Source organism: Populus alba, chromosome 11, assembly GCF_005239225.2.
Source record: "Populus alba chromosome 11, ASM523922v2, whole genome shotgun sequence".
NCBI lineage: Eukaryota > Viridiplantae > Streptophyta > Magnoliopsida > Malpighiales > Salicaceae > Populus > Populus alba.
In genome coordinates, this window is record NC_133294.1 from 15,668,960 (window position 1) to 15,683,229 (window position 14,270).

The window sequence follows — 14,270 nt, forward strand, 5'->3', positions numbered from 1 at the left end:
GAAAGAAGAGACGAACACTGACCTTGATGCTACACCACCAGCAGCAAAGCACAAACAAAAGAAAAATTCCAAATACGTTGGCATTACATTATTAATTTTTATGGAACCTCAATCCATCCAAGACCAACATAAGATCTCAAAGCCTAAAAGACAACATCAATCAAACACTGGAAGAGGACACAACATAATCAAAAACCATAACACTTTCCAGATAATCTCTAACCTTAGCTTTCTCCAAATTCGCCAACTCTTTCTCCGAATCCACCGCCTCCAATTCACTCAATCCACGAAAAACAGCTAGTGAAGCAATCGAATAACCCTTGGCTCTAGCAGGGGAGAAGTTCTCTCCGCAACTGATGTGATCAATTCCTCCAAATGTATCTTTAATCCCCTGAATTACTCCCAGTATCTCATCTTTCACTTCATCCCCTAATCCCTCTTTTAACTTCAAGAATGTTAATCTAATCGCGGACCCAGAAGGTGGGACCAATGAATCACCGCCGTTGAGATCACCGGTGACCCAATCGACAGCCATGATGTCATCGCAGATTGGTAGAACCGATTCTTTAACTACTTGAACGTGGGTCGGGTGAAGGGCATAAGCGGAGAGGTTTTCTTTAGAGGAGTAACGGCTGTGGAGCACGTGAGTGAAGGGAATAGGTGAGGACTTGGTGCGGTAGAGAGCACCGGCGGTTAAGTGGAGTACGGAGTCGAGTGATATCAGACGGTTGAGGGAATGAATCATGGTGTTGATTTGAGTGGGGTCGGTGTTTTCTTTGACTTTGAAGAGGACTATGTGTTCAATTGTTTGGGGCGGAGTGGATGACGACGACATTCTGATTTGGGATCGGGATGCTGCAGCGGAGTAAGGCTTCTGGGGCTTGAAGGACGAGAAGAAGGGGTTGAGCTGGTGTCTGGCGACGGGAGAGTGGAGGTAAAATGGTTTAGTAGAGAGTAGGCTTGCGGCTTTCAGACACAACATCGTCATCTACGATTTGTGGGGACGTTTAATGTGGTTTGTTTGACTATTAATTTAAGGTAGTGATAGGCTACGAGAACTTTTAGCATCGTATCAGCTATTTTTTTTAAAGTATTTTTATATAAAATATATTAAAATAATATTTTTTATTTTTAAAATTTTACTTTTAATATTAACAAATAAAAAAAATTAAATTGCTTTTGAAAAAAAAAAAAAACAGATTATATGTTATAAAAAAGAAGAAGTGAATTTCAATTTATAATTAAGGCTGGAAGGTTTTTTTTTATTTTTTGTTAGAAGTTTCATGCACTCATTGAAATTCCAATATAAAATCAACTAATAAGAATTATTAATTTTTCAATTCCTAAATATTTTAAAATTTATTTTAATAGAATTTTTTTAAAATAATTTGATAAATTCTACTTTTAATTTTAAGTGATATCACTTACATTATTTATATTTAGAAGTATAAATATATTAATTATAAAAATAGTAGATTATCGTATCAAATTAAATATTATAAGTAAAGATAGAGTGATATCACTTACATTATTTATATTTAGAAGTATAAATATATTAATTATAAAAATAGTAGATTATCGTATCAAATTAAATATTATAAGTAAAGATAGAGTATAAATTACGGAGCTCATTATAAAATAAATAAATAAATAATTTTATGTTTTTTTTTAATGAGTCAAACGTATATCATGTTTGAATTTTATAGATTAATTGATTTATCAAATATATTTTTAGTTTGTTAGATAATGTTTAAACCCTCGTGTCAATACAAAAGTTTAAAACTTGTTTTACTTTGGGCTAAAATTTCTTAAAATTTTAAGGTTTTCATTTTTTTGTGGTCTTTCTAATTCAATTTTTGTAAGATTATTTTTTTGTTTTCAATATAAACTATATTTAAATAAAATAATGTTTATATTTTATACTTTTAAATATAAACAATTTATATGGTATCATTTGGATAGTATAATTTGAGTAAAATATTTGATCTCATTAAATCACTTTAAGAGAGTTTGTATCAAAGGGATAAAATCTTCGTCACAATCTTAATCCCATTGTGGCAGTCTAGTCCCGTTACTAGACTCAGCCTTCCTCCCAAGTTACTCGTGTTTTCTTAGAGTCTAAGTGTTTCACACACACAGAGGTTTTCTCCACAACTCTTACTAATTTCGGCAACAAAGAACACAAGCCAATGATCAACACAACATAATAACAACACAAGCAATTTACAGGAAACAACCCAACCTTTATTCATCCATCAACATAGGGAATACACAATAACAATGTATGTGTGTTATGCACAATCCGATTTGCATGCTACACATGTTTAGGCACTATGTAATACACCTACATACTATGCGATGATAGATTCACTAACTCTAGACAGCACATTTCAAAGATAGCCAACTTCCTTGTAACTGCTTCGTAACTGCCCACAAGTAACTTCTTTAGTTTGCCACTAAACAAACCAAACTGCCCAAATTGATTTCCCAAGCTGCCAGCCGTCACGTGCAACTCAAGATGTCTTAGACAGTCCATCGCCTAAGTCCAGTATGGTGCGAAGCATGAACCTGTTGTTCGCACGCACCTATTATATTTGCTGCCAAAATTTGCACTACCCACGTATGTTGCCCCTGCACCTGCGTGTTGCCATTGACTAGCAGCGACTTGTTGGCGCGCCCTTGCACTTAAGGCTGTGACAAACCTCCCCCACCAGAAGGAGTCGATGCCCTTGTCGGATTAGTCCGAAGGTAGTCCTGCACCAAGTCTTCAAATTGCCACAAGTTAGTGTCTCTCTCCCACGAAACCTCTTGACCATCTGCCTATTTCACAAGAAATTCATTTCGTCTATTTTTCTTGTGTTGACCAAGTCTCCTATGGTCCAAAATCTTCACGATTCCCTGCTCAAATTGCTTCTGAATCGTAGGTGGAGCCCTTAGTGATGTACTCCTTTCCGTATCCTTAAAGATCTTCATGAAAAGGCTTTAGATAGCTAATATGGAATATGGGATGAATCTTTAACCTTTCAAGCAGCTTCAGCCTATATGCGACAGTGCCCACTTCCCCACCACCTTAAACGGCCCATCATACCTTGGCACTAATCCACGGTGCCGATTACTCCCAACAATCTTCTTCCATATTTGCGGAGTCATCTTCAATAGCACCCTGTCGCCAACATCAAGCTCCAAAGGTCTTCGCTTTTGGTTAGCATATTTCACCATACGCTTGCCTGCCTTTCACAAATTGTTTTACGCTTGCTCAAAGAGTTCCTGTCTCTTCTTCGCAAACCTGTATGCGACTGGACTCATTCCCCTAATTTTCTAGACTACTATCTCCGCTGGAGTTTGGGGTTGCATCCCCAAAACTAACTCAAATGGACTCAACTCAGTCGCTGACAATTTATGGAGATTGTAACTAAATTGTGCACTATTAAGCAACTCAAGCCAGTTTCTTTGTGTTGCCGTCATATAGTGTCGAAGATACTACTCCAACAATGCATTAATCCTCTCCATTTGTCCATCCTTCTGCGGATGATTGGCTATTAAGAACTTCAGCCTTGTTCCCATCAACCCAAACAATACTATCCAGAATCGTCCAGTGAATTGCACATCGCAATCACTAACCACATCTGAAGGAACCCCAAAGTACTTCACTATATATTTGTAAAACAAACCAGCAACCACTTCAGCCATGCATACAGACGCTGTAGCCATGAAAATAGTATACTTTGAAAACTTGTCAATAATCACCATAACAATGTCCATGTCGCTGACTTTTGGGAAACCCCACTACGAAGTCCATCGAAACTGAAACCCAAGGCCTTTTTGGTATTGGCAAAGGCTGTAATAATCATGCTTCCTTTTGCTTCAGCACCTTGTTTTGCTGACAAACCAAACAAGTTTTGACATAAAGTTCCACATCAAACTCCATCTTTGGGCAATAATAAGTTTCGACCAAGAGAGCCGGCATGCGCTCTCGTCCTGGATGACCTGCCCGATGCGGGTCATGCGTTTTAGTCAGTAAGTGTTTCCTCAACTTCCCATTTGGAACATAAACTCGGCCCCTTTTAGCATAGAGAAGGCCATTATCCAGCCAATACCTTCGCATAATTCCCTCCCGTACGAGATCAACTATCTTGACATAAGCTGGATCTTCCACGACAGCCTGCCTCAACCGATCCAACATATCGGATTCCATATGATCCTTTGCAATCAAACTATCAAGCACCTCACACCAACTCAATGCATCCGCAACCTGATTGTGTCGTCCTGGCTTATGTTCCCACATGAAATCATATTCGGCCAGGAATTCTTGCAACCTAACTTGCCGTTGCGACAACTTCTTTTGAGTTTTGAAGAATGTATTAGCCAAATTGTCCGTTTTCACTACAAACTACAGCCCCAACAGATACACCCTCTACAAGCCAAGACAATGCACCAAGACTGCCATTTCTTTCTCATGTGTGGAACACCTCTATTCTGCCTTGCTTAGCTTTCAACTCTCAAAAGCCACTGGATGACCTTTTTGCTCTAGAACACCCCATACTGCTTTGTCCAAAGCATTAGTATGTACCTCAAAAGATTTTTCAAAATTCAGCAGTTTCAGCACTGGAGCATATGTTACAACCCTCCTCAGCTTGTCGAATACGAGTTGGCATTTGCTAGACTAGTCCCAATGTCGATTTTTCTTCAACAAATCCGACAAAAGGGCTGCCTTCTTGCTGTATCCCTCTATGAACCAACGATGGTAATTTGCCAAACCCAAAAATGACCACAACTCAGTCATCGTTTATAGGGCTGCCCAATCCCATATAGGCAACCTTCTTCGGATCCATCCAAACCTGCCCAAAACTTACCAAATGTCCCAAGAATGTGATCTCAGAACAAGCAAACTCACACTTCTCCTTCTTCACAAACAATTCATGTTCCTTTAGTCTACACAACACCTTATCCAAGTGCACCACATGTTCATCCATACATCGGCTAAAAATAACAATGTCGTCTAGATAAAGAACCACAAACTCATCTAAAAACTCATAAAGAACATCATTCATCAGATTACAGAAAATAGCTGGAGCATTGGTTAAGCCAAATGGCATAACCATAAACTTGTATGATCCATACCTTGTCACACAAGTCATCTTATGGACATCCCCCTCAGCAACTCTAACCTGCCAGTATCCAAACCTCAAGTTTAGCTTTGTGAAAACATAAGCCCCACTCAATATGTCGAGTAAGTCTTGAATCAGCGGCACAAGATATTTGTTCTTGATCATTACCTTGTTCAGTGCGCGATAATCCACACAAATTCGCAAGTTACCATCTGCCTTCTTCTGAAACAGAACAGGAGCATCGTATGGAGCTTTCGACGGTCGAACAAAACCTGTGTCAATCAATTCCATCAATTGCTTTCTCAACTCGCCCAATTCCCTTATGGCCATGTGATATGGAGGCTGCGACGGTGGTGTCGCACAAAGCACAAGTTCAATTTTGTGATCAACAGCTTGCCTTGGTGGAAGCTTTTTTGGCAACTCTAGAGGCATCATATCTCTATACCCCTCCAATAGCCCAAAAATAGCATCAGGCACTGACCCTGCCTATTCTGACTCCTCAATGACAGTTATTGCCAAGAACACTTTACCACCCTTCTTCAAGGCCTTGTTAATCAAAATGGCTGAAACCAAGTTGCTTCCCTCCTTTCGATTTTTAGCCACCATTGCCTTAAGAAAAGGGGAAAAATAGCGGCACAATTGATTTGCAAGCAGAATCCCATCAAAATGAGGCATCAACGCAATCTTAGCTCTCTTTAGAAAGTTTAAGCGAAGAATGACATCAAAATTGTCAAGTGTCACCACCAACAAATCCTGATTTCCCTACCACTTATCCAACACCTTTGATACGCCATAAGCCATACCTAGTATCCGTTGCACCTTGGCATTCACTACCTTCATTGACGTTTGGCTGTTACTCAAGCACAACCCAAGTTGTGTCTCCAACTTGTCGGCAACGAATGTATTCATGGCACCCGACTTACCTTGTTGTAGCACATCAATCCGTGCTAAGTCAGTTTCAACATGGCTGGATTCAGCCACCAAATTTTGCATCTCAGCAACCAAGTAATTGAGTACACGCATTGAGTTGATGTGCGTGAATGTCTCCTATTGCTCATTGTTACTCACAAGAATTGCATTTAACCTTTCCTTTTTCGGGAAGTCTCTTGCATAATATGGTCCACTGTAAATGAAACAACCTGCATTTAGCTTGTTGGAGTCTCTACTTTATTGCACATTAGCTTGCTTGCCCTTTCCCTTGTTAAACCCAGGCTTCTATCCTCCCCCACTGAACTTCTTTGTCTTCCTCATTTCATCCCTCTTATCCCTAGTCTTGAATCTCGAGGGGACAACAACAGAACAATCTCGCGTCACCGTTTTGAAGTCAACCAAACTATCTATGACAGCAATGGCAGATGACAAGTCTTTCACATTCTGCCTCTACAACTCAGCCTGTGTCCAAGGTTGTAAACCCGACATGAAGTTGAATAGTTTATCCTCCTCGGACATGTTTTCTATGTCTAAGATCAAAGAATTGAAATCTTTGACATAATCCCTCACCGACTTGTCTTGCTTCAATTTCTTCAAATCATCCCTAGCAAGCTAAGACGTGTTATTCGGTAAGAACTGTTCTTTGAACTCTTTTTTCAGGTGCTCCCAAGTTTCAATCTTAGGACACCCTATATTCAGATCATCTTTGATCCGAGTCCTTCACCACAGATTTGCGTCACCAATCAAATACATTGTTGTGATGTTTACATGTTCATCAACCCTAATCCTAGCCACACCGAAGTACTGCTCCATGTCCCACAGAAAATTTTCCAACTCTTTGGAACTCCTTACACCACCGAATGGCTTAGGTTCTGTCATTCATAGATTGATTTTTGTTTTCAGTTGAGGGACCCAGAATACTTTCGACATGGGTCTCTTGCGAATTACCTTTATGCCTAATGGCAATGGGCATCAAACAACAATGTTTTAAACAGAATGAGCCAAAGCTCTATACCACTTGTCACAGAGATAAAATTTTCATCACAATCTTAATCCCAGTGCGGTAGTCTAGTCCCGTTACTAGACTCAACCTTCCTCCCAAGTCACTCATGTTTTCCTAGAGTCTAAGTGTTTCACACACCCATAGGTTTTCTCCACAACTCTTACCAATTTCGGCAACAAAGAACACAAGCCAATGATCAACATAGCACAATAACAAAACAAGCAATTTACAGGAAACAACCTAACCTTTATTCATCCATCAGTAAAGGGAATACATAAGAATAATGTATGTGTGCTATGCATAATCTGATATGCATGCTACACATGTTTAGGCCCTATGTAATACACCTACATACAATGGAAGTTACAAATAAAACTGTCACTTGATAGATTCATTAACTTTAGACAACACATTTCAAAGACAAACAACTTCCTCATAACTGCCTCGTAACCGCCCACAAGTAACTTCCTTGTTCTACCACCCAACAAACCAAACTGCCCAAACTGATTTCCCAAGTTGCCAGCACTCACGTGCAACTCAAGATGTCCTAAACAATCCATCGCCTAAATCCAGCATGGTGCGAAGCATGAACTTGTTGTTCACACGCACCCGTTATACTCGCTGTCAAAATCTGCACTGCCCACGCATGCTGCCCTTACACCTGTGTGTTGCCATTGCCTAGCAGTGACTTGTTGGCGCGCCTTTGCGCCTAAGGCTGTGACAGTTTCTCTTTTATCAAGTTTACTTTGAATAAATGGAAGGAAAGTAGTTGTTTGAGAATGTAATTACGGTTGCTTTTTAAAGTGTTTTTCACTCGAAAATGCATCAAAATAATATTTTTTGTTTTATTTTAAAAAAATTATTTTTGACATCAGCACATCAAAATGATTTGAAAACACTAAAAAAAATATTAATTTGAAGCAAAGAAAAAAAAATAAAATAAAAATTTAATTTTTTTAAAAGCGCTTTTGAAACGTAAAAACAAAATGTAATAATTAAAAGAATAGTCAAAAGAGAAACAATTAAAATATTAGAAAGAGAAATTAAAAGAATAGATTGAAATTAACTCAAAAGAAAAGTGATGAGCTATACAAGGTAGGTTAATGTTTTTACCATATGATTTGCATGGCATTGAGTCTTAGAATAAGGAGAAGAATTTTCAATTCTAAGATCTTTGATAAGGAGAAGAATGTTAAATCTATATCTTATTATTTGTATCATCTATGAAACTATCTCAAGTTTTAGAACGTAGTGGTATAAATGTAGAAATATGCAGCATACTAGTTATCATGTTAATGCTGGGAATGCGTTGAAACTATATTTTTTTTAAAATTGAATTTTTTATGTTTTTAAATTGTTTTCATGTGTTGATATCAAAATAATTTTTTAAAAAATAAAAAATTATTTTAATATATTAAAAAAACTTTAAAAATCAACTACTACTATACTTTTAAATAGCTTCTAAATATTAATCAACTCACAATGAAAATAGGCATATCTATCTTTAATTAGAAAGACAAAAACAAAATCTGTTCTTTAACTTTTATTGGAGAGGTGGTTTGAGAGAAAAATGTTTTGTTCAATGCTTTCTTGCAGGGGGTAATGTCTTTGGCTTAAAACATTGTGCAATATTTTACAGAGAGGTTAATTTATTAAAAAATTATTTAATTAACATTATTTAAATAAATTATAAATAATTAATTAATTAATTTTAAATAATTATTGGTTTTCCTCCTTAAAAAATCTTTGGTTTTTCTAAATTTAATTCTTAATTTATAAAAGTTAATCAAAAGTTGATAATGATGAAAATTAATTCTTATTAATTCTTTAACCTTTTAATTTTTAAAATTTACTATAAAAATGGGGCAAACCAAGAGATTTTATCTTAAGTTTTTTAGATTTTTATGTACTCTTCCTCATCTTATATTTTAAGATTTTCTTCTCATTTTAACCTATAGTTTTCCACCCAAATCTAGAGATTAGATTTATCTTTTTAAGTGACATTTAAGTTTCATATTATTTGGTTCAAATATATTTTTTAAAAGTTCATCTAAAAAAAAGTGATATTGTTGAAATCTCGGAAGATATATTGCAAACATCCTAGTTACATAAGTAATAAAGCATTAAAAAGAAATGATTTATCGTTGAAAACAATGAAAAAATTATTACTTATTTATTACTTGAAAGTGCTTTAATAAATAAGTACCCTTTTTTATTTTAATTTAAGCATAGTTTTTTTTTTTCCTACTAATATGCATTCTAGAACTTTGAACTAATATCAATTGCAAGTTTGATTATATGCTTAATATGCATGCTATAATTATTTTTATTATATTTATGTTGGAAGCATGTTTGCCATGAGTTATGCTTTTGCATACTTATGGGCCATGTTTGTTCTGAAACCACTTTCCAAATTTTCATGTATTTGTTTGTCATTAGAAAAGTTAATCAACGAAAAACGCTTTCCAGAAGTTGTAAAAAATTTAAAAATATCATGTTATTTGCTGAATATATCGAATTTGATTTTCAAACTTTTGATTGCTATAAATTTTGTTTTGAATCTTTTTTTTTTAATTTCATCCCTTAAAAATTGATTTAATTTGATTTTCATATTAATTTTGGTTTTTATTTTTATGATTTTTTTTTCTTATTATTTTTTTTAATTGAAATTTTTTAAACATGTATAAACTCTAAGTTTTTATTTAATTGACATTTTTCACAGCCTAAGTCCCATGCTTGGCAAAACTTGATGTAGACTAATTTATTATATAGATTGGATCAATTCCAAATCAAGGAAAATAACTTTGGTTAGTATATAATTAATTAAAATACTTAATTAATTTTCAAGGACAGATCAAGAATATACAAACAATCTCCAATCCTGATAAGAAAACCCATGCATTACTTACAATTTCCAAAACCAACCAATCATACCAAACTATATGGAAATGAAATGCATTGCTACTTTGATGATGTTTTCTTCTTCTATAGCTTAGTTTGTAAATAACTTAATGTTTGGATCTGAAAATATTTATTGTCGCGAACTGCATATTTATAGCCACAACTTGTCTACAGGGGAACAATGTTCCAATATTTTTCAGATAAAAGCCAACGTTCAATAATATTTCTAAGATAAAAGCCAACGTGCAATTTATAATCTAATGACATGGGTTTGTGAGTTCGTATTCCAAAAAATCTATAATACGCTTTTAACACGAGACATTGTTTTTTTAATTATAGACATGATAGACAAAACAAAGCTTAAAAAAAATTTGATCAGTTCAACATGGTTTTTTTAAGATCATATTTGACAATAATTAGCCATGATCCCATAATGATCAATTGACCATAATTCTATTGTAAATTGTATTTATTTTTCTAGTTGTTTTAGAATTTATTTTCTATTTATTTTGTAGAGTTTTTAATTTGATTTTTCTAATTAGGAGTAAGGGATTTGTTTGATATAGATTTCTTATATATTCAAATATGAAAAATCTGATGGTCTGCTTAACGATGCAATGACTGTCCTACAAAAAATTGCTCATAGAATCATCTAGAAAAATTTAGGCTCGATATAACGATTGAATCTCTCAATGTTATAGTTTTAAGGTGTTGATCAAGCCTAGTCATCCTAGATTGTACGATCCATGTAAGGGTTGAAAAATTAAAGTTGATTTTAGAGTAATGTTATATATTGTAAAATTTTACGCCATCAAGCATAACTCTCAATCCAATCGTTGGATTAAGCTAAAATTTTACTAAGAGTTTTCAGATATATTATTCTACATTGGTTTAACATTTTTTAAGATTTAGAGTGAGTGATAACACCCTATCGACACTAGCTTGAAAAGTAAAAGGAGGACTGCCTAATCTAATGGGTCGCTTGGCATCTAAGTCATTAGAGCATCACCCTCACACACTACCATTCATGATCGTATGTCATTCCTACGCGCTAAAACTTCTACCACCAATTCTAGAAAAATCCAAACGACTCGAGTTGTTTCTGAAGGTTGATTTCGAACCTTAAACATGGTTTTTGAATAATATTTTTGTATGTTGTTAATTTTGATGAATATTGTAATGAATTTTGTGGGATTTGAATAATTTTTACTGTGTATTGAGTTTAATTCATTTTATTTTGGATGATTGTGAAATATTTGAAGAGTGGAGGTTGTTTTTAGATATTTTGTGAAAATTGCTCTTGATTTGTTGTGCTATATTTTTATTTGTTGTTATTATATTTTATCTTATGGGTTTTTATTTTTGTTGGTGTTTTTATTGTCGTAGACTTATATAAAATTAAAAAATTCAATGATTTTTTCCTTAGAAGACAACTTATAAATGATAATAAAAACATTTCACAAGAAAATAAATAAATAAATATAGTGCTAATCTTATTATCCATTGTTCGACATATGACAAATCAACCCTTAATGAGATTGATCCTTAGAAGTTGACCTAAAATGATAATAAAATTATTTTAGAAAATTATTTCCAATACATAAATTTTGATCATAATTTTATCATTTACAGATCAATAAAGGATAAATAAACCCTTAATGGTAGGTTTGAAAAACCATTGCCACTATCTTTAGTTTTTATCACCAGAATACCATAAAGGGTTGTTAAAATAATGTATTGAATCTGAGAAAAATTAATGATGGGGAAGTGAGGATCATGAAGGGCCAAAAAGAGCTAATATATTAACAAAAAAATAATTCTTAAAGGAAAGTTACAATGCTTTTAGACACAAATTACTATTCGTTGTAGTAGTGAAATTATGAAATTTCCCTTGCAAAATAAAACCACTGGACTAGGCATTGGGGACAATTTGTATATTCACCATGACATAATTGTCTTTAATTTATTGTGCGGGGTTAGTGATGATGTTCTAAAAATCCAAGTAGGCTAGGAATAGGGCTCCCGGGTTGGACAATCAATTAATCAATTGGTCATAGCAATCTTATCCATTCTCTCTAGCCAAGGTGGTTGATAACTTATACTTGGTGCTTGGTAGACCAATGTAGCTTGTGGCAAGTACCTATAAAAATTTCTCCTTTGATGGAGGGGGGACTATCTAATACTTAAATAAATATATTTTTAGATAGAGAAAATACAATAATATTCTAAAGCGAGATACTCTAAAAGTATATATGCAGTAAAGAATGAAGATTGTGAACCTTTGTTCTGAATGTCTCATGGTGTATCAATAGCCTATGAGTCTTTTTTTATATTTATGAAAAGAAGGGTCTAGAATGTAATTTACTTTGATAACATTTAACTAGGGACAAATATCTCTTACATTTATATTAATGTTTGATGGAAATATGATGGGTCCCTAAAAGACTTTATACACCTAAAAGGTGTAGGAAAGTTAGGGTCCAAGATGTTAAATATAGGTGATCTCATAAAGGTTGAGCTCTTCCCTTAGGCTAGATCCAAGGGAGTCTGGTCATCCTCTTGGACATGATCAAAGGAGGATGATCATTCTCATGAGCGTTTCCTAGGAAGGATGATCATTCCCATGGACATGCCCAAAGAGGATGGTATGGTCATTTTCTTAGGCGTGTCCAAGAAGAATGGTCATTCCCTTGGATGTGCTCAGGGCTTGGTAGTGTAGCCGTGTTTGGCTAGAGCCAGACCCAACATGCCCGATATTGGGCACATTACCAAGCCCAATTGTGGTTGTGTCTGGCCTATATACACTTGGAATATTTATCATTTTACATTTGTCTTATTTACACCATTATTTTTGTTCTTATCTCCTTTCTTTTATTTTATTATATGTAAACATCAACTTTTTTATTCACAATTATACTTTTTACATGATATCTAAAAAAAACACATTAATTATTGTGTGATAGAAAAAAATATTATTTGACTTGCAGCTAGGCAAGTCGAATGGACGCGTTAATACTTTTTTATATATATTTATTAGCACAAATGTTCTTGATTGATTTAATTAAATTCATGCACAGGCTTTTATATTTATAATTATGATTTTTTTTTTTGTAAGAAAAAAAAATGCATTTCAAAAAGCTTGCATATTTATTGTTTTTATTTGCCAAAACATTTATCTAACCGATGGAGAAAACCAAATCAAATAATTAGCTTTATACTAAAAGAGCTCCTTCTTGTTGTAGAGCACAAATATTGTTTACCATCTTGCAGATCACTATAAATTGGAGCATTGATTTTTTATAAAAAAATTGGATTTGATCCTTGAAGTTTTATTTTGCATGATTTAGCCATTTTGAGTCCAAATTAGCACTCAATTGCATATATTATTTTAGGATGGAGGGTTTAATTGAAAGATAGAGGACTGAAGTTAAAAGAAAGGGTATAATAGGTGGTGGCTTTGAAATCTGTCTTCAAAGTTTATTTACATCCCCCATCTTATTTGGCTTTTAGGTAACCAATGTCTTTAATTTTTAAAAATTCAATTTTGATAGCAAACTTTATTTTCCTAATTTTTTAGTTATTTTTTAGTTGTAGGAGAGAGAGGATCTCCAGCTTCTAATATAAAGTGAGGAAGTTGTCATTAACAAGAATTATGAGCACTAAAACAATCAAATTTTGTATCAAATAGTTTAATATGATGAGAGGAGTTCGAACTAGGTGTTTTTGCCATGAAAGTGCCTAAAAAAATAAATCTAAGCTTACAAATAATTTTGGTTTCAGGTTGATTTCAGAGTTTGAGGTGTTTTTTATTTTTTTGTATTTTTGGAGGCCATAGATTGATTTGACAAGTTTCCTAGGGTGTTTTCAAAGTGTTTTGGGTCAAAAATAGATTTTTGATGAAAAAAATACATGAACCCCACTTTTCTAGCACCATAGTGGTTGGAATCTAGGAATTCAGACAATGCATCATCTATTTTTGTCAAAATATAATGGAGTGGATGATTTATTAACTTAAAAAAAAAAAAAAAAAAAAACCTAACGCGTGCCACATCTTGATAAGCCAAGCACTTAGCATGGCTTATTTGGCCCAATAACACCTGGCCTCATTCTTTTTTTTTTTCTTTTTTTTTAGTTAATATCCTTTTTTTATATATCTTCTTTTATATAATTTTAAAGTTTATGTTTCAAATACCCATTTTATGTGATTTTTTCTTTTTCTTATTTAGCATATTTTAAATGGTGATGCTATTTTAATTATATTTGGTGTATTTAATTTTTGAGGATGTTAGTATTATTTTTTTTAATATATATATATATATATAAATTAA

General features: G+C 33.9%; 1 protein-coding gene across 1 annotated transcript; it reads right to left on the bottom strand.

The window, feature by feature from the left end:
- Window positions 1–45: 45 nt before the first annotated feature.
- LOC118047519 (stress-response A/B barrel domain-containing protein UP3) lies at window positions 46–988 on the bottom strand. Its single transcript, XM_035056837.2, has one exon. It carries the CDS (start codon window positions 986–988, stop codon window positions 161–163), a length of 828 nt encoding a protein of 275 aa, XP_034912728.1. The 3' UTR covers window positions 46–160.
- Between the last annotated feature and the right edge of the window lie 13,282 nt (window positions 989–14,270).